We start from the raw sequence: 27,175 nt of genomic DNA, 5'->3' as shown, positions 1-27,175 counted from the left end.
CTCGAGTCCCCGCCCAGGAACGCCTCTGCCCCCGCCCCCGCCCCGAGGAGCCCATCGCGGGCGCCCAGCCTTCCGGGCTCCGCCGCTCACGTCCGCGGAAGCGCCGCCGCCCCGCCCCCTCCCGCCCCGCCCCCTCCGCCCCGCCCCGCGTTCTCACCGCGCAGGCGCAGTGCCGCTCGGCGCCGGCCCGGGGCAGAGGTGTCTGCGCCCTGCCTCCCGGGGCTGCGGCGTGGCAGCGGGTCCGGAGCCGACGGGGATCCCTCCCGCCTGGTCTCCCAGACGCCAGCCGACCTCCGGACCCCGGTCCCGTCTCCCGGGACTGTCGCTAGGCTGAGTTAGTGTTCGCGACTATAAAGGGAGCAGACGAGTCGGCCCAGGACAGGAGGCGATCACCTCTGGGCAGGGCAGGAAGGGCCTGCGTCCTCGGGGATCCCGACGGGGCGGATCCGGGACACACATTCCTCAGACCCGCGGGACGCCTGGCTCTGGCTTGGGGAACCAGAAAATTCTGACTCTCCCTGCAGACACCGAGGCTGGAGCCCCGGGCCTCAGCCACCACGGCAGCAACTCCCCCCACTCCACCCCATTCATTGGATTGGAAACTTGAGCTCAGCTCACAGCGCCCTCAGCTCCTTCCGGGCTGAACGACCTTAAGGACGCACCTGGGCTTTTCTGAGTCTCCTCTCCTCTAAAAATTGAGCTGACAAAGCCTTCCTCACCGCGCTGGAGTTTCAAGGGAGATGATCCCCTTAAAGTACTTAGCAGGAGGCTGCTCAAAGCAAGTGCAGACTCCTAACGGTGCGGCTGGGGCTCCTTCACGGGGTGGAGGGGAGTCACCCTTCCAGGCCACCCCGCCCCCCAGAATGCTCTGCATCTCATCACATATCCCTTCCCACTTTGGTATTGCACTTACCTCTATCTAAAATTCTATGCTCTCCGTTTATTGGTTTACTTGTTGACCATCCAACTCCCAGGACGCTGAAAGGTGTCATGGGCTTCAGGGCTCCCAACCCATTGCAGTGCTTGCCCTTCAGGGAACATTCTCCAGGGCACCCCAGGTTAGGCCCGGAACTTCTCTGGGGGATTCAGCCCGCTCCCCCCTCCTTACACTCTTCCTTTGCATTAGCATCTCTGGCAGCCACGGCCCCCATGACTCACCCTGGATCCATGTTAAAGACCCCAGGCTTGTCCCCAGGAGGCCTGGGGAGCAGGCATGCCTCTCTCCAGCTGTCATCCCCTCTGCCAATCCCGTCTCCAGGAGTCCTGGATTCAGGCCTCTTTCCAGCTGCCCATTCTTGAATGTCTAATTCGCAATGACTTAAAACAGTTTTTTAAAAATTTTAAAACATTCTTCCACCCAGCCAGCGTGGCCCAGTGGTTGAGCATCGACCCATGAACCAGGAGGTCACGGTTCCATTCCCGGTCAGGGCACATGCCTGGGTTTCGGGCTCGATCCCCATTGTGGGGCCTGCAGGAGGCAACCAATTGATGATTCTCTCTCATCATGGATGTTTCTACCTCTCTCTCCCTCTCTCTTCCTCTTTGAAATCAATAAAAATATATTTTAGAAAATAAGTAAATAAATAAATAAATAATAAGATCATTCTTCCAACGGACATTCCACTGTGTGGAAGGGATATAATGTAAAGTTGGGTGCAGATAGCAGGTAAGCGCCTGGGCCATAGAGTCAGGGAAATTTAGGCTCTTTCTCTGCCACACACAAGTTGCTTTATGTCTCTGGGCCGGTTCTCACATTTGTAAAATGGGGATAATAATAATAGTTCCTACCTCCTTGGGGGTTCTGAGCATTAAATGAGCAAATGCACGTGAAGTGCTTAGTACAGGGCCTAGCACATAGTAGGAACTTACTCGTTGTTTAATAACAGTAACACTCCCTCCTTTGCACAGTGTTTTGCCGTTTCAAAGCAGCCGTCTGGGCCAAAAGGAGGAATCTGGAGGAGAGGGGTCAGAACTTCCACACCCACCCGGGGTCACAGGGACAGAGAGGCCTGGGCCCACAGGATCTGAGACCAAAGCGCTTGACTGTGGCTTGGTCCGGGAGAAAGCCCCCAAGCCCTGCTCAACAGTGGGATTCCCAGCCGAATATCTAGGTGTGTCCCCGTTGCTGTCATCGTGTCACAGTACCAGGCCCACTCAGATTTTCCTCTGGGAAGTCTCCGATGTGGCCACCAAACAGGATGAGGTGAAGTAAAAAGGCGAGGAAACAGCCACAGTGCAAACGTGGCTACCCTGGCAGGAAGGAGGAGATTGTGAGGGGCGCTGCTGGGGAGCGGGCTGGGTTCTGTTTCTTGGCCTCTGAGCCAGCTGCATAGGTGTTCGCTTTACAGGTATTTGTTATATTGTACATTCCTGTCTTATGCACACTTCGGAATGTACCCCATACTTCACACTGGCACGAGGTTTTAATAAACTGACAGGTGAGTGAGGAGAGGGAGTCGCTACCGTTCCGCTTTGCGCAGTGCAAGTGCCTGGGGACGCCTGGGAGGGTGTCCCAGAGGCTCTGAGTCAGGGATGGGGCTGAAGAGCTGCCACAAAGAGGGAGGAGAGGGTGACCTGAGGAGGCGTTAGCACAGCTGCAGGTTCAGAAGGTGTCTGCCCTGTAGGCGCCCGGCTGCCCTTCAAGCCATTCTCCCCACATTCCCACCCTGGCAGGTGGCGCTTCCGTGAGCAGATGGCTGGGAGTCTATTGGCACCGGCGGTGTCATTTTAGGTGACACACTTCCTGGGCTTCTATCGTCCGTCTGCTTTTAACACTCCAGCTGTCTCCTTGCCCTGGGCTTCTAGCTCTGGCCCTCAAAGGTGCTCCTCTGTTCAGAGGCTGGGCTGTGTCCCCTCAGGCTGGGAGCAAAGGGCAGCCCAGACCTGGGCTCCATCAAGAGCTCTGTCAGCCCTAGCCAGTTTGGCTCAGTGGATAGAGCGTCGGCCTGTGGACTGAAGGGTCACAGGTTCGATTCCGGCCAAGGGCACATGCCTGAGTTGCGGGCTCAATTCCCGGTGAGGGGTGTGCAGGAGGCAGCAAATCAATGATTCTCTCTCATCATTGATGTTTCTATCTCTCTCTCCTTCTCCCTTCCTCTCTAAAATCAATAAAATACATATTTTAAAAAAAAGATTGCATGAGCTACTGTATATAGAGAGCTTCATAACGGGCTGCCTCGTTGAAAGTGCACAAAATGTGGCTCCATTACCTCAATAAAGAATAACGTACTACTCCCTAAGCCCTACCCTCTGCCTTTCATGTTAGGCCCACGAGGTATTTCTGGCTTACTCTTCTGCCCAGGGGTCAGAGTCCAAGTCCTACCACCAGCCCGCGCAAAACAGGGTTCAGGACAATAGTACAGTGAAGGCCTGGGGGAGGTGAGCAGGTGCAGGGTGGAGAGGCCAATGGGGAGAAAAAGGGGACATCTGGAATACTTTCAACAATAAAGATAAATTTTTAAAACTTGCCCTGCTGGCCCTAACCGGTTTGGCTGAGTGGATAGAGCGTCGGCCTGCGGACTGAAGGGTCCTGGGTTCGATTCCGGACAAGGGCACATGCCCAGGTTGCAGGCTCAATCCCCAGTGAGGGGCGTGTGCAGGAGGCAGCCGATCAATGATTCTCTCTCATCATTGATGTTTCTATCTCTCTTTCCCTCTCCCTTCCTCTCTGAGATCAATAAAGATATATTTTAAAAAAGAAAAAAAAAAGAGCTCTGTTAGCCCCCAAGTGACCATGTGCACTCAGGCCCTCCTGCCTGTTTGGGGCTGGAGGTGAGCTGAGGGGACTAGCTGTGCTGGGGGTAGGGGTGGTGGCAATGCAGGAGCTGCGGGTGCCCAACCGGGCTCAGCCCTGGTCCTGAGTGGCATCAAGCTGGCCCGAGGCCCCTGGCTGGCTGGCATTTCCCACAGGCCCATGCCAGCACCCGGACAGCCTGGCAGAGGTGGTGGACATTGGCTTCCCTCCGGCAGTGACCGAGCAGGCACCTGGCCTTTACCTCCTGCGTTGCCCCTCCTAGTCTCCCCGCCGGCCTCCTCCTGGGCCAAGCTGCCCCGGCGCCCTTCGGGTGAGCTGAGTGACTGCGTGTCTGGGTCTGTACAGGGGACCCTCAGCTATCCCAGGTCTAAGGCAGGGCCCAGACTGGCGTGGGGCAGCAAAGAGCAATGCTGTGTCTCAAGTAACTGGGCCAGTTGCTGCCAAAAGTATGTGGAGTAGCGGGGAGTGGAGGACCGTGGACTGGGGTAGGGGTGGGGGTGGACTGCCTGGCTCCAAACTCCAGCCCCGCTGCTTAGGAGCTGTGCAATCTGAGCCAAGTCCCGGCTCCTCTCTGCCTCTGTTTCCCCATCTGTAAAGCGGAGTAGGAAGTAGCTCCCTCAATAGCCCCGACACTATGGCATCATCCTGTTAGAGGAGAGTGAACAGACTCAGGGAGGTCAGGTACCTGCTCCAGCTCCCCAGCTGGATAAAGCAGATACTTAACCCAACCTGCATCTGAATCCAGCACCCAGCCCGCTAACGCTGAGGCCACTCAGCTGCCCTCCATGAGGAGGCCAGGGAGCCAGTGCTTGTTGCCATGGGGAGGAGCAGGGGGCAGGCAGGAGAGCCCTCCCCGGGGAGTCTGAGGGAACCGTCCCCGCTATCCCAGGCTCCTTTGGGTGGTTGGAGCCAGAGGCCACCCCTGAGCCACTCCCCGCAGCAAGTAGAAGGTCCGGCCTCCAGGACTCCAGGTCACAGCCCTCTGCCAGGCAGGGCAGGAGGTGGGCATGTGGGATGCAGTGCCAGGGCACTGGACCGAAGGGACCCAGCAGGAGCCTTGTGCAAAGGTGGGTCTGTCGGGGGAGATGGGTGCCACAGGCGTGTGTGTGTGTGTGTGTGTGTGTGTGTGTGTGTGTGAGTGTGTGTGCGAGCTCGAGCGCAAGCGCGTGGACACAAGCAGGCATGCTCAGGTAAGCATGATCCCTGGGTGCAGGCCCTCAGGTGTGGGGAGAGAGAACAGCAAGGGTGGGTGGGAGGGGAGATGCAGGCACAACTCAGTGCTGGGGGGACTGCAGGTAAAGGGATACCTGGGAAAAGCCCTGCAGTCTGCTGGTGACTGGAGCTGTCCCATTAGGTGTTGTGGGCTCAAAGGCCTCACATAAGAAGCAAAACCCATCACCCGCTGCCCACTCCTCACTGTAGCTCCTCTCCAGGCCCTCGCTGTGCCAGCCTGCTTCGTTTGGCAGACTGCACCCCTTAGCCACAGGTGCTGGGGAGGAAGGGGCTGACGGGGCAGGGGGCAAGCCAGCAGATAGACAGGGTGTGGGGCTTCTGGACTAGGGTCCTGGGGTCTGAGTCACCGCTGTCCCCAGCAGCCCAGGGGGGTCCACAGACTCCCTGGAGGAGGTGAGGGCTGGTGTCCAGACCCTTGACTCCCGACATTTCCCAGACCTGCCTCTCCTGTCCTCTCATACTCACCAAGCCCCCTTCACTTGGCCCGATTCCATCGGCCCCCCCATAGGAATGGAGTGTTACTAGCCCCCCAGATACCCTTCTTGCAATCTTGCCCCCACCACACCCTAAGAAGTGGCCCCCTGAGAGTCTGTCCCCCAAAACTGGAGTCAGTGCTGCTGTATTTCGGCTAGAGATGGAGGTGAAACTGGGAGGACCTCCGGCCGTGGGTGGGCCTTGCAGAGCCTTCAACAGTGAGGCCCTGGCCAGTGTGACTCGGTTGGTTGTGCTGCATCCCAGGCCCCAAAAGGTTGCAGGCTCCATTCCCAGTTAGGGCACATGCCCGGCTTGCAGGCTCCAATCCCCAGTAGGGAACGTGCAGGAGGCATTGATGGATCGATCGGTGTTTCTCTCTCTCTCCCCCTCCCTTTCTCTCTCTTTAAAATCTAATTTTAAAATATTTTTATAGAATTTTTAAAAATGTATTTGTATTGATTTTAGAGAGAGAGGGGAAGGGAGAGAGAGAGATTAAAACATGAAGATGAGAGAGAATCATTGATCAGCTGCCTCCTGCACGCCCCCTACTGGGGATTGAGCCTGCAACCTGGTCATGTGCCCTTGACCAGAACCGAACCCAGGACCCTTCAGTCCTCAGGCTGATGCTCTATCCACTGAGCCAAACCGGCCAGGACTAAAAATATTTTTTAAAAAGAAACCCCTGGACCTTTGGACAGGGTGAGCACGGGGTAACCCGTCCCTGTGATCACCGTTGCCTCTGGGAAGGAGGCTGAGGCCCACTCTGCAAGCCCAGCCCCAGGTACGGACCAAGGGCCAGCTCCCAGTGCCACCCCGTCAGTCCTCAGGGTTGGATGGGGTAACATTACCCCTCTTCTTGTGGGCAAGTCCACACGCCAGACACAGTGCACCTCATTGTTAGCTGGCCACAGGCCTTTGTAACACTGTAGCCTCTGCCTCCTTCCTTCTCTCTCTCCCAGTAACACAGTAACTCACTGAGTCCCTCCTGTCAGCCACACCCACATTTCTGGGCCGGGCTCCCCCCTCTCCCCAGCTGTGTTTGGGCTGGGCCTGGGTGCCCACAGTGCCTGCCTGCTCCTCACCAGCTGCTGGGGTAACATCTGAGCCCGCCAGGCCTGGCGCCAGGGTCCCAGACCCTGACAGGAGTCGAGGAGCCTCGTGCACCAGGTGGGGGCCTGTCCCAGCTGTCAGCACCCATGATGGATGAGAGTGGGGCAGGGGGGAGGCCGAGGACTGGACGCCTGCTGCAGAGGGAGGTGGGGGCTGGCCCCCTGGGGTCTGCCAACGGAGCCTCTGTCACTCCCAGCGGGGGGCCTGGGGAAGGGCCCCCACCCAGCAGAGGTGTTTAAAGGCTCAAAGGGTGTGTGCCCTCCCACTCTGCCAGGAATCATGGGCACCTGGGCCTTCCCCGCAGCCCTTTTCCTGCTCTGCCTGACTTCTGAAAGCCTGCAAGGCGGTGAGGGCAGGCCTCGGGCAGCTACAGGGTCTGGGCAGCTGGGGTTGAAGCTGGGGGTATAGGTAGAGCATTGGGTCAGAGGCTGGGGCTCCAAGGGGGAGGGGTGGGTGTGTGAAGTCTGGGTTTTGGGGGGCTGGGGTATATATGCATGGGTCCTGCCCCTCTCTGCCTCTGGGTCCCCACTCTGAGTCAGCACTCCCTGCTCCCCAGGGCTGCCTTCATTGTCGTCTGGCCTAGGAAAAGGTGAGTGGACCCTCCAGGCCCTGGGGTTCAAAAAGAGGACCTGGTCTCTCCTCCCGAGGGTCTGGGAGCTCCCTGGGGGCGAGCCCCACAGATCCCCCAGCTCTGGGATCCAGACGTGGAGCCCAGGAGAGCAGGTCCCTCCCTGTCCTCCTGGCAGTAGGTCTTGTCCAGGGTCAGGTCACGTGTGGGAAGCACAGACCTGAACCCTTAGAACAGAGAGATGGGGCAGAATTTCAGCTCTGGGCGTGAGAATGTGGGAGCCTAGAGGAGGGGCTTGGAGCTGGGTCTGGAAGGGCAGGGGGACTGGGTTATAACAGGACAAGGAAATCGCTGGAAGCAAGAGGGTCAAAGGCCTGGAGGTGGCACAGGATGGGAGGAGAGGAGGCTGGAGCATGGGCAGGGGAGTAGGGGGCATCTTACGGGCGGGAGAAAGGGTTCCCTCCGGAGACTTAATGTATCTAAGCTGCTGGAGAGAAACGCTGAGGGACCGGGGTGAGGAGGATAAGATTTCCAGGAAAGGAGGGTCCCAAAGATGCTCCAGTGAGCATGGAGGGAAGAGGTACACACACCCCTGAGGAAGAGGGCATGGGGGCACAGCCCAGACAGCCCCCTTGGCCACCAGCCTGCTCACCTGGTTCTGTCCTTGCTCCTCCTGTGACCAGAGTAGAAAGCGAATCCCGGGGAGGAGGGGGTGCACTCTTGCTCTGCAGGGTGGGAGGGGAGCCCTGGATTTGGCCCTCCTTGCCCCTCCCGGTTACCCCTTCTCCCTGACCTTGCAGGCTTAGGGAGCCCGAATGGCTACAGACCAGGTAAAGCTGAGGGAGTGGGCAGCTTCTATCCTCCAAACGAGGGCAGAGCACCCTGGCTCCTGAGCCCTCCTGCCCCCTTCGGCCCCACACACCATACCCCCCCCCCCCCCCCGCTCGGCTACCCCCCGCCCCCAGTGGCTGGGGAGTAGGTAAGGGGTGGGTAAATAGGATTTTTGGGGGGCAGCCATCTCGGAAGTACCTGACACCCCTCAGGCGGAGAAGCCCACCTGAGACCCCTTCCAGCAGGCGCTCTCCTTCCCTCCTGCACACACTGCCCCCCATCCCCCATCCCCCATCCATCCAGGCTGTTGTGGTGTCATCTAACGCATGTACCCTGCCCCTCACTGCATGGCCCCCAGGCCAGTTGGGAGCAGGCTTTGTGGGGGTGGGGGGAGGGTGAAAGGGAGAACCTGGGTCCCTCGCCTGCTCCCTGAGTCTCCCCCAGGCTTCAGAGCCCTGCCCAGCCCCCGCTGTCTCTCTCTGTGTCTCCCCATCTTCCTCTCACACCCCTCACCTCTATCTGTCCTCCCAGGATTTGGGCACAGGAATGGCCTGGGAGTCCAGCCAGGTGAGAGTGATGGGGTCTGGGTTGGTCCTCTCCTTGCTCCCTCCCAAGCCTCAGAGGGGAGGGGGAGGGTTGGTGAATGACTGGGGAGGGGGGACTGGGGGAGGAGATTGGGAGCCTTCAGGTTTGCGGTTTCTGGCTGGGTCCAAGGATCCTGCACACCCACCCCATCTAGGACCCCCAAACCTCCCAGATCATTCCTCCCTCTCCCCATGGCCCTCCAGCTCCGAATGGCTACAGCACTGGGAGAGGTGGGCTCAGAGTGTGTTTGGGGGAGTTGGGACCAGTATTCTAGGGGCACCCCTGAAATGGGGTCTCTTCAGACCCTCACCTGATCCATCTCCTTCTCAGGCATTGGAGGGGGGATAAAACCCCACAAGCCAGGTGAGCCCTCCAGCTGCTGTCTCCCGTCTGTGTGCCCTGACGCCCCGTTGTTCTCTGCTCCTTGCTGATCCTCCTGCCCTGTCTCCTCAGGGTTTGGGAATGGGAACGGGCATGGAGCAGGGGCCTTCCCAGGCGCTGCAGCCCAACCAGGTGAGGTGGGGCGGGGGGATAGGGCTGGGTCAGCATTAGGGGGTGCCTATCCCAGGCTCCCCCAGGGCAGAACTGGTGACTCACTGGAGGAAGAGGGAAGGACCCTGAGGGTTCCTGATATCTGGTTTGAGGATGGCAGAGCAGGGTACCCCTGCTTCACCCTCACCCCAGCTGGGACCCCAAATGCCCCCTGCCCCTCAGCTCAGCATGGCTATGGAGCCCTAGGAAGAGGCTGGGCCCCTGGGGTCCCCTCATCTGCCGCATCTCTGTCCTCAGGCTTTGGAGGGGGGGTGAAGCCCCAGAAGCCAGGTGAGACCCGCTCCCCACGCCCACCCCTCTGTCCACCTGACATCTGTCTGGATGCCTTTGGAGCTGCTCCTCCCTCCTCCTCCCTCCTCTTCCCTCCTCTTCCCTCCTCCTCCCTCCTCCTCCCTCCTCTTCCCTCCTCTTCCCTCCTCCTCCCTCCTCTTCCCTCCTCTTCCCTCCTCCTCCCTCCTTCTCCCTCCTCTTCCCTCCTCTTCCCTCCTCCTCCCTCCTCTTCCCTCCTCTTCCCTCCTCCTCCCTCCTCTTCCCTCCTCTTCCCTCCTCCTCCCTCCTCTTCCCTCCTCTTCCCTCTTGGCTCTGTCTCCCCAGGATATGGAAATGGAATGGGAGCAGGTGCCTTCCCAGGGCCGGGAGCCCAGCCAGGTGAGGGCACCCGGGCTCCACCTGGGGTTCAGGGAGGGAGTAGGTGGGGGCAGAGCTGGGACCCAGGAACCAGTAGGGGAGGGAGTTGGGTTCTTGGGGGAGGACCACAGGCTCAGCCCCTCTGTCGCCCCCCAGGCCTGGGAGGGGGAATGAAACCTCCGAAGCCCGGTGAGTGGAGAGCCAGCCTCGCCCCTGCCCCTTTCACCCCAGTTCCTCCGTGAGCCCCAAACCCGCCCACCTCGGGGCTACAGCCCCCACCTCTGTGTCCCCAGGATTCGGGGGCACAAATGGTGTAGGAACCAGCACTTTTCCGGGGGCAGGATCCCGGCCAGGTGAGGGTGACAGGCAGGCAGAGGAAAGGGGGTTCAGGGTCAGGGTCCGCATTCCTGGGGGGCGGGGTCAGTGTCGACCTCTCTCCCTCTCTCTTCCTAGGCCTGGGAGGGGGGATGAAACCTCAGAAGCCAGGTGAGTGGAGGCCACTCCCTCTCACCCGGTGCCGACCTCTGGCACCATTACCCTCCCAGGGCTGCTCCCTTCAGGGGGTTGGTCTTGGGGAGGGTCTCCCAGACCCCCAGGCCCTTCTCACACTGGCTCCCTGAGAGGAGCTGCCAGGGAGGGTGGGCACCGAGGTCCTGGGACGAGAACAGCACAGGTGTGAGCCCACACTCGCCCACCCGCAGTCTCTGCCTTCCCTCTCGCCACAGGCCCTGCCCCTCCACATGGTGGCCAGGCACCAGGTAGGCGATGGGGTGAGAGCTGGGGGCACCTGCCTCAGTTTGGGGAGTCGAGGGCGCGCCAGGCTCCTTCACCTGGCCCCCGTCTCTTTCTCAGGAATCGGAGGGGGTGTGAAACCTCCGAAGCCAGGTGAGCCCTACCCAGTCCCCCTGTCCCTGCAGTCACGTCTTCCATCCGTCCTCCTCCTCCCCCTGCCCTCTGGTGGAACGTGACCTCCTTCCTTTCCCCAGGATTTGGCAACGGGAATAAGATGGGAGCCAAGGCCTTCCCGGGAGTCGAAGCCCAGCCAGGTGAGGACGCCTGGGCCAAGCTGGGGTCCCGGGAAGGAAGAGGGGGGAGGAGCTGGGTGATCAGGAGGGCGGGAAACTGATTTCCGTGGTGTGGGGTGGGGGGCCACACATGGCCCAGTGGCACCCGGTCTTCCCCAGGCTTGGGCGGAGGCCTGAAGCAGCAGCAACCAGGTGAGCCCGGGAGCCTGCCCTCCCGCCCCACCTTCTCAATTCTACCCCTGCCCATCCCCAGACCCCTCCTCACTGCTGCTTCCCGCCAGGACCTGGCCCACTGGCAACGCGTCTGGGGGAGGGAGTCAGAGAAAGAGCCCAGGACCCCGGGCACCCCTCCCCACCTCCTGCTCCCGCAGAGGGGCTCATTCCTTTCACTCATCCTGAGTGAGGCCACGCCTGGCACAGCAGACACCCTGGTCGGCCTGAATGGAGCTGATGACTCCCTAGGCCAGCCGTGGGCAAACTACGGCCCGTGGGCCGGATCCGGCCCGTTTGAAATGAATAAAACTAAACAAACAAAAAAAAAGACCGTACCCTTTTATGTAATGATGTTTACTTTGAATTTATATTAGTTCACACAAACACTCCATCCATGCTTTTGTTCCGGCCCTCCGGTCCAGTTTAAGAACCCATTGTGGCCCTCGAGTCAAAAAGTTTGCCCACCCCTGGCCTAGGCTCAGCCCACAGGCCCGGAGCCACACCAGCCCAGTGCCTTCAAGGACTGTGGTCAGGACTGTCGGGCGGGGGACCCCTGGGAGCTGGAAAGTGAGAAGGCAGATCCTGAGGCTGGAAGGGAGCTGGAGGCCTGGGGCTTGAGGCAGAGTGAGAACCCCGCTCCTGGAGGCTGGTGTTTCCAGGGCTGGACTCCCTGGACGGCTGGCCTTGAAGGAAGACGCAGCGGAGTTTACCACCTGGGTCTCCTGGGCCAGACCCAGAGGGCGGCGGTGGGGAGGGGCCTGGGGCTCGGGTTCCTCACAGCCTCAGTCCCCCTAGCCCCTCCCTGACACAGGACACAGGCCCCCACAGTCACCTACCCCCTTTGCGAATCTAGCCAGGCTGAGTGGAGGGGAGGCCGGGGTCCGCAGGGCAGGGGAGGGGAGGCTGGGAGCCATTGCCCCGCCAGCAGCACCCAGCTTTTCTGTGTCATCCCCCGCCCCCCACCCCCCCAGGTGGCGCAGCACAGAATGGCTTTGGACCAGGTAGAGCAGGGACAGCTGGGGCAGGAGGGCAGAAGCTGTTTCTGGGGCAGGCCCAGGGGTGGGGTTTCTGGGTCCCTCACCTGCTCATCTCTTCCCCAGGCTATGGAGGGAATGGAAAGCCCCAGAAGCCAGGTGAGCCCCACTCTGTCTAACGGCTCCTATCCGTCTGCTCCACCCCAGTCCCAGATCTCTCCTCACTGCCTCCTGCTCTGTCTCCCCAGGATTCGGGAACGGGGCCCTCCCGGGAGCAGGAGCCCAGCCAGGCAAGGCCCTGGAGCCCAGGAGCAGGGGTGTTGCCGAGGGGGCATCTGGTGTGGGTGCCTGACCCTGGTTCTAAGGGGAGAGGAGGAGCCAGGTGGAGTCACAGACTCATGGGCAGTGCCTTGTCTTCCTCAGGTCTCGGAGAACTGAAACCTCAGAAGCCAGGTGAGACCCGCCCTCCGCCTCTCCCACTTGGTTTCCCACGAGAAACACTCATTGAACAAACATCCAGGGGCGGCCAAGTGCTGGAGACAGGCCCTCCCAGAGCCTGGGCACGTGGGCAGGCGGAGGCAGACAGGAGAGGAGTGCGAATGCAACTCCGGGGCCGGAATGCCCACTAGAGGGCGAGGCCCGCTGATAAATGAGGACCAGGGAGGGTGCAGGCACGGAAGAAGGCTGGGGGGCCATGGGGCTGGGAGGCTGATGGCACGTGGCTGGGGAGGAGAAGGCGGCCTCAAGTTCACCCTGCTGGCTGATAGACATGGTGGCTGGCAGTGACGCCTAACCAGATGGACCAGGCAGCTAGGTATGACATTCAGGCTCTAGAAGGAGGCTGGACTCCAGGGGGAAGCCGAGGACCCAGCTGGGCGGGTCCAGGTCTGAGGTGAGAGCTAAAGGGGCCAGGCTGAGGGTAGAGGCTCAGAGAGAGGCCAGCAGCCAGAGCCCCCTCTCTCCTTCCACCAGGCCCTGCAGCTCAAAATGGCTATGGACCAGGTAGGGGCACCCAAGGGCTCTGGGGAGGCACAGACATGGGGCTCCGATCCCTCACGCTCCCTGACTCTCCACCAGGCGTTGGAGCGGCTATGAAACCCCAGAAGCCAGGTGAGCCTCACCCCTGTCTTTTCTCTCCACCGCCCCCCCCCCCCCCCCACCCACCACCAAACCCTGAGCTCCTGCTTCAGGAGTGAAGGGTGTCAGGGCGCCAAGGACCATGGGAGAGAAGTGGGAGGCAAGACCAGGGCACCCCCAGGGCTGGCCTCAGCCCCTCAGCCCCACAGCCAGCTTTATGGTTCCCCCACCTTCTCCCCACAGGCCCTGCAGCTCAGAATGGCTATGGACCAGGTAGGGGTGGGCCCGGGCTCTGGGGAGGCGCAGGGATGGGGCCTGGGGCCCTCAGTGCTGCCTCTCTCCCCACCAGGCTTTGGAGCGGCTATGAAACCCCAGAAGCCAGGTGAGCCTCACCCCAGCCTTTTCTCTCCACCTCCCCCAAACCCTGAGCTCCCCTCCCCTCATTCAAACCCACACCCGGATCTGTGTCCCCAGGACTCAGGAATGGGAATGGGCACAGGCTTGGGGCCTAGCCAGGTGATACTGGGAGGGGGTCTATGTCTGGGTGTCTTCTCCTGCCTCCCTCCCAGGCCTCAGAGGGGCAGGACTGGTGAATAATTGAGGGAGCACTAGTGGGAAGCCTCTAGGATCCCAGCTTTCTGACTTGGCCTAAGAGGGGGCACCTTTACCTCTACCTCAGCCAGACCCCCAGCCCTCAGCTCACCCTCCCTTTCCCCCAGGCCCAGCAACCCAGAATGGATTTGGAGCAGGTAGGAGCAGAGCGGGTAGGAACCTGGGGAGGCCTGAGAGGGGCTCCCCAGTCCCTCACTTGCTCCCAAATCCTTTCAGGCTTTGGGGGGGGCATGAAGCCCCAGAAGCCAGGTGAGTCCTGCAGTGGTCGTGTCTCTGTTCATGTGCCCTCTGAAGCCAGAGCACCCCACTCACACCCTGTCTCTCTCCAGGATCTGCAGCCAGCTGGGCCTTCTGTGGGGCAGGAACCCAGGCTTCTTAGAGGGAGAGGGGTGGGTTAGGGACTGGGGCAGGGCCTGGAGATCGGGGGCAGAGAACTAGGTGGCCGGTAGTGGGGAGATGGAGGGTCAGCCTGTGGCTTGGGAGGGGGAGTGAACCCGCAGAAACCAGGTGAGGGAAAGACCCCCCACACACACCCCCGCCTCTTCTCTGAGGCTGCCTGACTCTGTCCTGCTTCTACTGAACCCTTCTGCATACTGCCCCTCATGCCCACCCCTGTTTTCCCTCCCCAGGATATGGTAATGGAAATGGACTGGGAGCCCCAGCAGGTGAGGGCAGCTGGGCTTGGTCCTGAGGGGGGGTGGGGGGCGGGAGGGAGGACAGGAGCACGGGCTGGAGGCCTGGCAGAGGCTGTCAGCCTCTCTGCCTCCCAGGCCTGGGAAGGGGTGGGAAAGCCCTGGGTCAGGTGAGAGAACAGCCATCCTGTCCTCCTCATTCCTCTCAGGCCTCTCTCTGTCACCACCTTCCTCAGCACTAATGCATGGAGCGGGGTCTGCGTGCCTCTAACAAGAGGGACACTCCCTGCTTCAGGGGTGAAGGGTGTCAGGGCCCCAAGGACCATGGGAGAGAGTGGGAGGCAAGACCAGGGCACCCCCACGGCTGGCCTCAGCCCCTCAGCCCCACAGCCAGCTTTATGGTTCCCCCACCTTCTCCCCACAGGCCCTGCAGCTCAGAATGGCTATGGACCAGGTAGGGGTGGGCCAGGGCTCTGGGGAGGCGCAGGGATGGGGCCCGGGGCCCTCAGTGCTGCCTCTCTCCCCACCAGGCTTTGGAGCGGGTATGAAACCCCAGAAGCCAGGTGAGCCTCACCCCTGTCTTTTCTCTCGGCTTCCCCCAAACCCTGAGCTCCCCTCCCCTCATTCACACCCACACCCGGATCTGTGTCCCCAGGATTCGGGAATGGGAATGGGCACAGGCTTGGAGCCCAGCCAGGTGATACTGGGAGGGGGTCTATGTCTGGGTGTCTTCTCCTGCCTCCCTCCCAGGCCTCAGAGGGGCAGGACTGGTGAATAATTGAGGGAGCACTAATTGGAAGCCTCTAGGATCCCAGCTTTCTGACTTGGCCTAAGAGGGGGCACCTTTACCTCTACCTCAGCCAGACCCCCAGCCCTCAGCTCACCCTCCCTTTCCCCCAGGCCCAGCAACCCAGAACGGATTTGGAGCAGGTAGGAGCAGAGCGGGTAGGAACCTGGGGAGGCCTGAGAGGGGCTCCCCAGTCCCTCACCTGCTCCCAAATCCTTTCAGGCTTTGGGGGGGGCATGAAACCCCAGAAGCCAGGTGAGTCCTGCAGTGGTCGTGTCTCTGTTCATGTGCCCTCTGAAGCCAGAGCACCCCACTCACACCCTGTCTCTCTCCAGGATCTGCAGCCAGCTGGGCCTTCTGTGGGGCAGGAACCCAGGCTTCTTAGAGGGAGAGGGGTGGGTTAGGTGTTTAAAGTTTCCCCCCACGTCCCGCGTGGTTCAGGGTTCAGGATCTGGAAGAGGAGCCGCACACAAATGAAAGAGAAGAGACAAGAGATAAATTGGAAATACTGGGGGGCCAGGTGGGCAAGTCCAACTCAAGGGGAAGGACTTCCCCTGGTGCTCAGGCCGCACCAACCTTTAATTGGTTTGGGATCCACCCATAGCATAGCCCTTAGGCAGGCAATTTCCGGTAACAGGCAGACGAGCCTATCAGCAAGGATTTACATAATAGTAAATGGGGAAGTTGCTTCAGCTACCATTGTCTGGACTAACAGTGGGTGCATAGCTCTGACCTTTGCCAGGGCTTCAAGGGTCACCAGCCTTCTGGGCTCCTCGTCCACACCTCTCTGCTAGTGAAGACAATAGGCAGCTTCCCACAGTTAGGGACTGGAGTAGGGGCCTGGCGAGAGGGGGAGGGGGGGGGGGGAAGGTCGGGGCAGAGAACTAGGTGCCCTGTAGTGGGGAGATGGAGGGTTGGCCTGTGGCCTGGGAGGGGGAGTGAACCCGCAGAAACCAGGTGAGGGAAAGACCACCCACACCCCGCCTCTTCTCTGAGGCTGCCTGACTCTGTCCAGCTTCTACTGAACCCCTCCACATACTGCCCCTCACCCCCACCCCTGTTTTCCCTCCCCAGGATATGGTAGTGGAAATGGACTGGGAGCCCCAGCAGGTGAGGGCAGCTGGGCTTGGTCCTGAGGGGTGGTGGGGGGAGCACAGGAGCAAGGGCTGGAGGCCTGTCGGTGGCTGTCAGCCTCTCTGCCTCCCAGACCTGGGAAGGGGTGGGAAAGCCCTGTGCCAGGTGAGAGGACAGCCATCCTGTCCTCCTCATTCCTCTCAGGCCTCTCTCTGTCACCACCTTCCTCAGCACTAATGCAGGGAGCGGGGTCTGCTTACCTCTAATAAGAGGGACACTCCCTGCTTCAGGGGTGAAGGGTGTCAGGGCCCCAAGGACCATGGGAGAGAGTGGGAGGCAAGACCAGGGCACCCCCAGGGCTGGCCTCAGCCCCTCAGCCCCACAGCCAGCTTTATGGTTCCCCCACCTTCTCCCCACAGGCCCTGCAGCTCAGAATGGCTATGGACCAGGTAGGGGTGGGCCGGGGCTCTGGGGAGGTGTAGGGATGGGGCCAGGGTCCCTCACCTGCTCCCTGTCTCTCCACCAGGCTTTGGAGTGGCTATGAAACCCCAGAAGCCAGGTGAGCCTCACCCCAGCCTTTTCCCTCCACCTCCCCCAAACCCTGAGCTCCCCTCCCCTCATTCACACCCACACCCGGATCTGTGTCCCCAGGATTTGGGAATGGGAATGGGCACAGGCTTGGGGCCCAGCCAGGTGATACTGGGAGGCGGGGTGGGAGGGTCTATGTCTGGGTGTCTTCTCCTGCCTCCCTCCCAGGCCTCAGAGGGGCAGGACTGGTGAATAATTGAGGGAGCACTAGTGGGAAGCCTCTAGGATCCCAGCTTTCTGACTTGGCCTAAGAGGGGACACCTTTACCTCCACCTCAGCCAGACCCCCAGCCCTCAGCTCACCCTCCCTTTCCCCCAGGCCCAGCAACCCAGAATGGATTTGGAGCAGGTAGGAGCAGAGCGGGTAGAAACCTGGGGAGGCCTGAGAGGGGCACCCCAGTCCCTCACCTGCTCCCGAATCCTTTCAGGCTTTGGGGGGGGCATGAAGCCCCAGAAGCCAGGTGAGTCCTACAGTCGTCGTGTCTCTGTTCCTGTGTCCTCTGAAGCCAGAGCACCCCACTCACACCCTGTCTCTCTTCAGGATCTGCAGCCAGCTGGGCCTTCTGTGGGGCAGGAGCCCAGGCTCTTAGAGGGAGAGGGGTGGGTTAGGGACTGGGGCAGGGGCCTGGGGGTCTGGGGCAGAGAACTAGGTGGCCTATAGTGGGGAGATGGAGGGTTGGTCTGTGGCCTGGGAGGGGGAGTGAACCCGCAGAAACCAGGTGAGGGAAAGACCCCCCACACACACCCCGCCTCTTCTCTGAGGCTGCCTGACTCTGTCCTGCTTCTACTGAACCCCTCCACATACTGCCCCTCATGCCACCCCTGTTTTCCCTCCCCAGGATATGGTAGTGGAAATGGACTGGGAGCCCCAGCAGGTGAGAGGACAGCCATCCTGTCCTCCTCATTTCTCTCAGGCCTCTCTCTGTCACCACCTTCCTCAGCACTAATGCATGGAGCGGGGTCTGCGTGCCTCTAACAAGAGGGACACTCCCTGCTTCAGGGGTGAAGGGTATCAGGGCCCCAAGGACCATGGGAGAGAAGTGGGAGGCAAGACCAGGGCACCCCCACGGCTGGCCTCAGCCCCTCAGCCCCACAGCCAGCTTTATGGTTCCCCCACCTTCTCCCCACAGGCCCTGCAGCTCAGAATGGCTATGGACCAGGTAGGGGTGGGCCGGGGCTCTGGGGAGGCGCAGGGATGGGGCCCGGGGCCCTCAGTGCTGCCTCTCTCCCCACCAGGCTTTGGAGCCGGTATGAAACCCCAGAAGCCAGGTGAGCCTCTTTCTCTAGGCACCTATTCACACCCCACTGAGATATTGCCACACACACACACACACACACACACACACACACACACACTGCCAGACAGACACACACACACACACACACACACACACACACACTGCCAGACACACACACACACACACACTGCCAGACACACACACACACACTGCCAGACACACACACACACACACACACACACACTGCCAGACACACACACACACACGCACGCACACACACACACACACGCACGCACACACACACACACACACACACACTGCCAGACACACACACACACACACACACACGCACACGCACACGCACACACACACACACACACGCACACACACACACACGCACACACACACACACGCACACACACACGCACACACACACACGCACACACACACACACACACACACGCACACACGGGATTCGGGAATGGGCTGGGAGCCCAGCCCGGTGGGACTGGTGGGGTCTGAGGTGGGCATCCGCATCTGCCTGTCCTCTCCCACCTCCCTCCAGGCCTTTGAGGGGCCGGATTGGTAAGTGATTAAATTGGCCCAGGACAACCTCCATGATCCCTGGTTCTGGCTTGGCGGCCTGCCAGCCTTTACCCCACCTTAGCCAGGGCCCAAGTCTCCTGTTCATCCTCCCCCCCGCCCCCCCCCCCCCGCCCCCCCACTGGCCCTGCTCAGGATGGCTCCAAAACAGGTGGGTCCTGAGGGGCTGAGAGGGGCCGGAAGGAGGAGAGGAGGCGGCCCTCCGAGGGAGGTGGTGTCTTCACCCAGATCCTGTCTCATGGTCCTCTCGTGGGCCCCACCAGACTTGGAGAATTGAACGGGGGTGGCAGGAGGCAGGAGAGACCCCAGGGCTTCTGGTTCCTAAGCTGGGAGGGAAGGCAGCCCAGCTGCCCGCCTCCTGCCTCCCCCTCTCCTGTCCGCACAGGCCCGTGGCTCCATCAGCCAGGGACCAGGTAGTGGAGTGGGCCCCGGGGAGCCTGATGCTGAGCGCTAGAGGAGAGGCCCGGTGGGTGGGTCAGGGGTACCTCACCTGCTCCCCTCTCTCCTCCAGGCATTGGTGAGGGCATGAAGCCTCAGAAGCCAGGTAAACCCTTCCTTTCTATCCACACTGTGATACTGTGATTTATGATAAGAAATATATACTTGGTCTTCTCCCATTCCTGGCACAGAGCTGGCTCTTAAAAGCCTTGGAATTTCCTAAGTTCTTTTGTTGTGTTAATGAGGTGACTTTTGGAAAGCCCCTGGGGCCGGTTGCCACCTTGTGATTGGAGGGTTGCAACTTTTAATCCCACCCCTTTGCTTGTAAGGAAGCCTCTGTAAAAACCCCCAAGGTCAGGGTTGGGAGAGCGTCCTTTCGGGTTGGGGAAGGGGGAGGGTGGAGAGAAGGGTGATGGGCTGGAGCATGGAAGCTCCGAATGCCTTCTCACATTCAAACTTCATCCTACACATTTTGTTCACCTGGCTGTTTCTGAGCTGTATCCTTTCATAATATACCTAAATTCTGGGAGCCACTCCAGAACAGCGGTTCTCAACCTGTGGGTCGCGACCCCGTTGGGGGTTGAACGACCCTTTCACAGGGGTCGCCTAAGACCATCAGAAAACACATATATAATTACATATTGTTTTTGTGATTAATGACTATGCTTTAATTATGTTCAATTTGTAACAATGAAATTGGGGGTCACCACAACATGAGGAACTGTGTTAAAGGGTCGCGGCATTAGGAACCACTGCTCTAGATTGATTGAACCCAAAGAGGGGGTCATCGGAACTTCTGATTTATAGAGCTGGTTGGTCAGGAGCACAGATGACAACCTGGATTGGCAATGGGCAGAAGTGGGAGGAGGGAACAGTACTGTGGGACTGAGCCCTTAACCAGTGGGATCTGATGCTACCTCCAGGTAGGTAGGGTCAGAATTGTAGGACACCCAGCTGGTACCTGAAAATTGCTCGGTGATGTTGGAAAAAAACCCAGAATTGAAACTAGTGTCAGAATTGGACCCCAATACTCTCTACCTCCAGAAACTATCTATTCCCTTCATCTGTGACCCCTCAAAGCCCCCTGCCTGTCTCCCCAGTTTACAAGAATGGGCTGGGAGCTGGATGGAGCCTTCCCGAGGGAAGGGGCCCAGCCAGATGGGGGAGGCAGGGCAGGCATGGAGCTCTGGAAGGTGGAGGGGAAGAGGTGTCACAGGGTCCCGTGGGGCAAAGAGTTCGGTCCTGGGAAAGAGAAGGGGCAGAATGGAGTCCATCTGTCACTCAGCCTCCATCTGTCTCTCCCCAGGCCTAGCAGGGGGCATGAGCCCTCCAAAGCCAGGTGAGCCCACCCCTGCCCCTCTCCCCCCTCCACCTGAAGTCTCCCCCCACACAGCCCTCATTCCTGCTCTCCCTCCCAGGATACACACCAGGAAACGGGCTCCCGCCTGGTGAGTACATGAGGGTCTCAGTGTCAGGTAGAGAGGGCTCCCTCTAGGGAGGGGCTGCCTGTTGGAAGCTGTCTCTCTGCTTCTCCTGCAGGTCTGGAAGGGGGTGTGAAACCTCAGAAGCCAGGCAAGTGCGAGAGCCCCTATCTCAGTCCTGTACCTTCTCCTATCGCTCCTTCCAGGACTCCCGCCCCCAGTGCCCCTAACAACCCTGCTTTTCCTCTCCAGGATATGGCAGCAGAAACGGGCTAGGGGCCCAGGCAGGTGAGGCCCCAGGGGTGAGGGGGGTAGGCTGGCAGGCCTTGGGGCTGGGTGGGCAACTAGCAGAAACCATGTCAGATGGCTGGGTCCCCTGGTCCCCAGAACAGGTTGTGGCCCAGAGGAACTGGGCTTTTCCTATCCTGGCCAATGGTGTATCCCCCCTCCCCCTGGAAGCTGTGTTTGCCCTAGAAGCTACTGCAGGCTGGTGGACTGGCCGGACCCAGGCCCATCTGGGCTCACGGCCCCCTCCCTCCTCCCATCTAGGTCCCTGCCATGGGCTTCCCACTCCAGGAGGCCCTTCTGATAAAGCAGGTGGCTGGGGCTCCAAAGCCCAGCCCCCCGCCCCAGCGCAGAACGGCAAGTTCCCAGGTCAGTGTGGAGTGGGTGGCAATGGGGGGAGGGAGGGGTGTACCTGGTCCGAGAAGGGGCTGGGCCTGGCTGGGCCTGGTTGGGCTGCTCAGAAGCCCCCATGCCCATTCTTCACCTGAGAGTGAGGCTTGCTGTGAGCCAACTGAGGAAAAGCCTGAACTCTGGCTCGGAGACCCAGGTTATCCCCCAATATGGCAGCTCCCCCAAGCGCCTGTCCCCCGCATGGCAGGCTGTGGCAGTCCCAAACTGCCTGGCCCTGGGCCCACTCCTGTGCCCTGGTTTTCTTCCTAGCACCGACGCCAGCCATCCAGTGGGGACTGAAGCCTCAGAAAGCAGGTGGGAGTCTGCTTGCCTCTGTGCCCATCCAGGTCAGGGTCACTTCCCATCACCCTTATGCCCAGGCTGCCTCAGCTGTTCAGGCCAGGAGGGCCCCTCCCAAGTCGACCCTCCTCTCTTGCTGCGTTCTAAACTCAGTTATTCTGATTCCTTTCCCTGTGGGTAGAAAGAATCCCTTCTTCCTCCTCAGAGTCCCTAAGGTCCATCCTTGGGAAAGTGTGGTTCCTCCGCACTGAGCTCAGTTCTCTTCACAGGGTTCCACCCTTCAAACGGCTACGGACCAGGAGCAGAACTGGGTGAGGAGGCCCTCGTCTGAGTTCTTCTTCCTCCCATCCCATCCCCACCCTTGTGGCCATCTTTGACCCCGCCCCCCACCTCTGACCCCCGTTTCCTCTAGGCTTTGGTGATGGCCTCAAACCTCAGAAAGTTGGTGAGCGCCCCCCCCCCTCCCCCCTCCCCCCGCCCCCCCCGTCCCCCGCCCAGGCCCTCATCTTGGACACAATCTGACACCTCCTTCATGATGAGCCCTCCCTGTTGCTACCTTTGTCATCTCTGTCTCTTGCCTTATTCACCCCGCCCATTGGGCTGCAATGGTGGCCAGACCAGGTGCCATCTTATTTCAGGTGAGGGTAGAGTGACAGACTGAGGCAGGAGGGAAGGGAAGCTGCCCAGAGAGAAGCCAGGGAAGGCTTCGAGGAGGTTGAGCAGGGTTAGCGTGCTGAGGGTGGGGAGATGTGAGAAGCCCTCTCCAGGTGACCTCTGTGTGGGTTAGTCTCTGCATGAGCTGGTCACCCTGGCTTCCCCACTGCTGTCCACCCTCAGCCCCCATCCCAGCCCCTCTCCGATCTGTCTCCTGCAGGTTTTAGTTACGGGAATGGTGGTCTGGGAGCCGGGGTCTTCACCGAGGCCCTCCTGCAGCCAGGTGCCTAAGGGTGGGGTTGGGGAGGTTAGAGGGGCTCCTGGCTCAGGGGCTGTTCATGCCTCTGACCTCTTTCCTCCTCAGGGTTCCCTGGGGCCAATGGCTTTAGAAATGGTGAGTTGGGTCCCGGGGGACAGAGTGGAGGGGGTGAGGGGAAGGGACACCAAGGTGTGGTCAGGAATGAAGCACTTGGATCTCTCGCAGGGTATGGCGAGGAAGCGCTGGTGTACCCCAAAGCCGCAGCTCCAGCCTCCGAAGGAAATGGTAAGAAATGAGAGTTCAGGGAGCAGCGTGAACCCTGGCAAGGGCTATTGGGGGTTGGGGGGCTCTGAGGCCCAGGGAGGACTGGAGCATCCAGTGGGCAGTGGTTCCCACAGAAGCTCTCCTCCTGCAGGTCAGACTGAGGCTTTGAGGGGCTCTCCTTGGCCTTCTCTCCAGCCTTGGGGGGCTGCCTGGAAGCCTGGATATGGGGCCAGAAGTGCATATCCAGGGGTCGAAAGCCAACCAGGTAATGGGGTGTGTGGAAGAACATTGGGCGGGGGGATGCGGGGTGGCTTTAGGGAGCTGGGTCCTGGGCCCAGGCCCACCCCATAGTCCTACGGAGATGGAGGGGACATTGATGGTGGAGGAAGTATGAGGGGGACAGGAATGAATGGGACTGGAGGAGGGATAAGGAGAGCAGGGGGCCCTGAGCATGAGCCTGGAACCTGGACTAAGATGAGGAGGTGACAGACCAGATCAAGGGCCACCAGGGATGCAGTGCTCCTACCTTCCGTCCCTATGTCCAGGGCCCTATGAGCAGCTGAGGCCAGAGCTGGGCCCCAGACCCTTTGGTGAGTGGGGTTCTCCCAAGACCTGGGATGAAGCTGGGGGGAGCACTGGAAAGTTCTGTGACCTGGGTCCCCTGGCTTGTTTGTACCTTAGGAGGCCCTGAGGTGAAGCGAGGCAGCAGCGGCCCGCTGGAAAATGGCTATGGAGGTGAGGGGGAGCCAGTGGCCCTGTTCCCCACTCTCCCCATGCCACCATTGTCACCCTTTCCAGCCGCACTTGGGGATGCCCCAGCCCTTGGGAGGGAGGGCAGGCTCTCAGACCACCTGGAGTCATCTGCTGAGTGACTGACCTCAGAGACCAGAGGAGGGAGAGGGCTCCTTTCCCCCAGGAGGCGAGGAGGGGGCACCTCACCGGAGCTCTGCTCTACCTCTTCCCAGGCCACTGCCCTTTTGGGAAATGCTGAGCCCCTGAGCTGATCCGCTGTCATCCTGAGAGCCTGGTCTGCTTGGCAAGGACGGCCAGACCCTTGGGCTTGGCCTCTGGCCTGGGGTCGCCTGCGGGCTGGAAGTATTAATAAAGGCCATGTGCTTCTCTGTTTGCCTTTGTGTGCCATGGCGGGGTGAGGGGTGGGAGGGGCTGCCTGGGGTTAGAGCCCCCTGGGCCTACAGCCTCCGCTCTGCACCCCATTCATTCATTCATTCAACAAACTGTGTGGCTTTGCTCTGGTGGGAGAGACCATGAGAACAGAACAGATTCGGGCCTGCCTTTGGAGAGGGGGCATCCCTTGGCAACAATCTATTGGGAGAGCCACATCCAAGTTAGGGAGCTTGTGTGTTATTTGTGTCTTAATTTATAACAACTTATTAGAGTTATTAAACTGAAATCTCATTTTCCTTAAGCCCTTACACTTGCTTCTGGACATCATTTTACTGATTAATCTTATAATTTGGATGTAAAATTCACTTTCACATCCTTTGATTAATGTTCCATTAGATTATAAATTTGACAGATTGATGCCCCCTCCCTAAATATTTTACTTGTCTTACAAGTCTGATTAATTCAATTCCCTTAGGTATTTCAAACTATTATATACACATAATCTACTTGATCTCTTAATGGGGGGGGGGGGGATCTAATCAGTAACATCTTCCTAAGCACTCCTGGAAATGAATAATTGAGATATTTGTTATCTCAGATTACTGAATGTTTTCAAAAAACATTAGTAACTGGATTAAAAAGCCAGTTACTAATCCACTCTCAGTATCAGTACTACTGGATCACTTCATTTTCTCATCTCATGATTACAAATTGACTCACCCAGAAAGGCAGCACAAATTACTCTCCTAGGCTGGGTCTGGAATGGAGGTTGGGAATTGACCCCCTATTCTGAACTTTGACCCAGTTACAGAACCCGTCTCTATGAGCCTCTGTGTCCTGAGTCTTTCCAAACCCACACCTCTTCTTGCCACCTGGTGAAGTTTTAGCTGAAGAATTCAAGTTGGCCCGGCCAGCATGGCTCGGTGTGTGAGCATCGACCTAAGAACCAGGAGGTCACAGGTCATGACTAGATTGAGGGCTCAATCCCCAGTGGCAGCCGATCCACGTTCTGCTCTCATATTGATGTTTCTTTCTCTCTCTGTCCCTTCCTCTCTCTCTAGAAATTAATAACATTTTTTAAAAGAGAAAAAAAAGAATTCAAGTTGAATAGAGTTGATGGGACGTGGCACTCTGAGAAACTCAGTTCATCTTTATGGTCTGGTTTACGGTAACTTGGGTGGAGATCAAAATGTTACTGCAGTATGCACAATGTTTTGGGGACCAACCTTTGGGAGATTCTGTAAACATCATTGGAATTCCAGCCTAATTTCCCTCATTTGATTTTGCTGTATTTGAGAATCATATAGACTTTTGCTTTTTCACAGAACCACTGATTCTTTAAAATATCCAAAATGTCTCCTCATGTATATCTCTTCCCTGAGGTATGGAATAAACCACATCATCTCTTCACTGGAGAACAGGATTAGGAGCCAACATCTGGGCACAGGTGCCACTGAGCAGGCTGTCTCTGAGGGCAGTACCCACCTAGAAATGTTCTAATATTATAAAGGTTTCTATATTCCGACTAAATAAATTGACCATTCTTTTTTTTTTTATGATTTTCACCCATGTCATTTACTATTCTTAACAATATTAACAAATGCTACATGTCAGTCAAGCTTTGCTATTGAATTAATATAGTTTTAATTTTAAATATATATTTTATTGATTTTTTACAGAGAGGAAGGGAGAGGGATAGAGAGTTAGGAACATCGATGAGAGAGAAACATTGATCAGCTGCCTCCTGCACACCCCCTACTGGGGATGTGCCCGCAACCAAGGTACATGCCCTTGACCGGAATCTAACCCGGGACCCTTCAGTCCGCAGGCTGACGCTCTGTCCACTGAGCCAAACCGGTCAGGACTAAAAAGTCCTCACCAGCGGATATGTTTTTCATTGATTCGAGAGAGGAGAGGAGGAAAGAGAGAGAGAAAAATTCGGTTGCCTCCTGTATGCATCTGACTAGGCATCGAACCCACAACCTGGGTGTATGCCTGACCAGGAATCCAACCGGCGACCCTATGGGGCCGATGCTCTAACGGAATCTAATCAGTAATATTTTCCTAAGCACTCCAACTGAGCCATTCCGGCCAGGGCAGAATTAATATGCTTTTATCTTTTCTATAAGATAACTACGTGGAGCCCTAACAGGTTTGGCTCAGTGGATAGAGCATCGGCCTGTGGACTCAAGGGTCCCAGGTTCGATTCCGGTCAAGCGCATGTACCTTGGTTGCGGGACACCAGTAGGGGGTGTGCAAGAGGTACCTGATCGATGTTTCTCTCTCATCGATGTTCCTCTCTATCCCTCTCCCTTCCTCTCTGTAAAAAATCAATAAAATATATATATTTTTAAAAAGATGACTACGTGGAAATCTGCATAGATCTTGCCCACATGCAGGCACCTCAGTCCGGAATTACTAAGAACATGACCAAAGAGGAGAGCCACACACTCTCCGCAGGGCCGCCGCAGGTGGGTGGGCGGTGTTGGTCCAGGGACTTGCAGCGGCTCAGGGTCCCTCGGGCCAGGTGGGGGCGCCCGTCGTGCGCGTGCAGCGCCTGCCGTCGGGGCAAGCGGGCCGTGGAGCGTGCGGCGCCGGGGGACACGGTGATAGGCTGGACCGGAGACAGAGCGCTGCCGCCTCTGATTGGCTGCCAGGGATCGCTAGTGCCCTCCAGGGACAAGATGCGTAGACCGTCGGCACACTGTCTCTTGATTGGCTGGAACGCGTCGGTGCACGGCTCCGATTGGCCGGGCGGTCGGCCGTACACTCCGCGGCCCCCAGCCGGAGGGAAGAAGCGCGGACGGGAGGCGCGAGCGGGGCCCTGGCGCAGGGGCGACGGCGACGGCGACAGCGACGACACTCAAGCTGGCGACGCGGTTCTCTCGCTCCCGCTCGCACCCGCGGCTCGCCCGCGCCCGCTCACGGCCGGGCCGGGCCCGCGCGTCGCTATCGCTGACCCCGCCGCCCGCGCCGACCCTGCCGCACCCGCCGCTCCCTGGCCTCCCTCCCGACCTCCGGCCCGGGCCGCCGCCGCCTTCGGCGCTCGCCCTGGCTGAGCTGCCCCCGCTGCCCTCGCTCCCGCTGCGGCCGGAGCCGCTGGCGCCCTGGGGCCCCGGCGCCCACCTGGCGCTGCCCGAGCTGCCGCCCGAGGCTTGCGTTCCCCCGCCGCCCGCATCCGCTCTTGCCCTGCAGCACCTACCGCGCCTGCCGGCGCCGGCGCCGCGACCCGCGCACCTGCCGCTGCCGCCGCTCCCGGAGACCGCGATCGCTGCCACCCCCGGGCCCGTGGGCGCGCGCGGCCGCCCGCCGCTCATCGCCGAGGCGCCCCCGCAGCCGCTGCCGCCGCTGCCCGCGCGACCCTCGCCCTTCACCCTGCTGGCGCCGCCGGCGCCCCGCGAGTCCTGGCCGCTGGCCCCCTTCCCCCCGCCCCTGCCGCCGCCGCTGCCGCCGCCGCACTTCTTCCTGTTGCCGCCCTATTGA

General features: G+C 59.5%; 1 protein-coding gene across 1 annotated transcript; it reads left to right on the top strand.

The window, feature by feature from the left end:
* The first annotated feature begins 6,850 nt into the window (after window positions 1–6,850).
* Window positions 6,851–27,175, top strand: GREP1 (glycine rich extracellular protein 1). The gene is made up of 43 exons (XM_070413771.1): window positions 6,851–6,917; window positions 8,502–8,537; window positions 8,886–8,918; window positions 9,009–9,068; window positions 9,702–9,794; window positions 9,891–9,923; window positions 10,028–10,087; window positions 10,188–10,220; window positions 10,460–10,492; window positions 10,587–10,619; window positions 10,721–10,780; window positions 10,919–10,951; window positions 11,944–11,973; window positions 12,073–12,105; window positions 12,195–12,284; window positions 12,370–12,399; window positions 12,919–12,948; window positions 13,852–13,884; window positions 14,265–14,300; window positions 14,692–14,721; window positions 14,798–14,830; window positions 15,168–15,197; window positions 15,277–15,309; window positions 16,129–16,164; window positions 16,548–16,577; window positions 16,655–16,687; window positions 17,035–17,064; window positions 17,144–17,176; window positions 17,555–17,590; window positions 17,846–17,875; window positions 19,068–19,100; window positions 20,534–20,566; window positions 20,668–20,703; window positions 20,965–21,069; window positions 21,660–21,701; window positions 21,803–21,835; window positions 22,265–22,327; window positions 22,409–22,438; window positions 22,529–22,588; window positions 22,719–22,832; window positions 23,113–23,157; window positions 23,249–23,302; window positions 26,526–27,175. The coding sequence occupies exons 1-43, from the start codon at window positions 6,851–6,853 to the stop codon at window positions 27,173–27,175; spliced, it is 2,508 nt and encodes an 835-aa protein (XP_070269872.1).

The sequence above is a fragment of the Myotis yumanensis genome, unplaced genomic scaffold (genome assembly GCF_028538775.1).
Source record: "Myotis yumanensis isolate MYYU_CA2020_CCGP unplaced genomic scaffold, mMyoYum1.0.hap1 SCAF_4, whole genome shotgun sequence".
NCBI classification, from domain to species: domain Eukaryota; kingdom Metazoa; phylum Chordata; class Mammalia; order Chiroptera; family Vespertilionidae; genus Myotis; species Myotis yumanensis.
Note: the sequence above shows the minus strand (reverse complement) of the source record. Positions and strands in the feature narration are given on the sequence as shown.

Excerpts from the sequence above, each read along its gene's own strand:
- GREP1 (XM_070413771.1), top strand. The coding sequence starts at position 6,851 with ATGGGCACCTGGGCCTTCCCCGCAGCCCTTTTCCTGCTCTGCCTGACT. Across the intron at positions 12,949-13,851 it reads TCAAAATGGCTATGGACCAG|GCTTTGGGGGGGGCATGAAG; the intron begins GTAGGGGCACCC and ends AAATCCTTTCAG. Across the intron at positions 17,177-17,554 it reads CATGAAGCCCCAGAAGCCAG|GATATGGTAGTGGAAATGGA; the intron begins GTGAGTCCTACA and ends TTCCCTCCCCAG.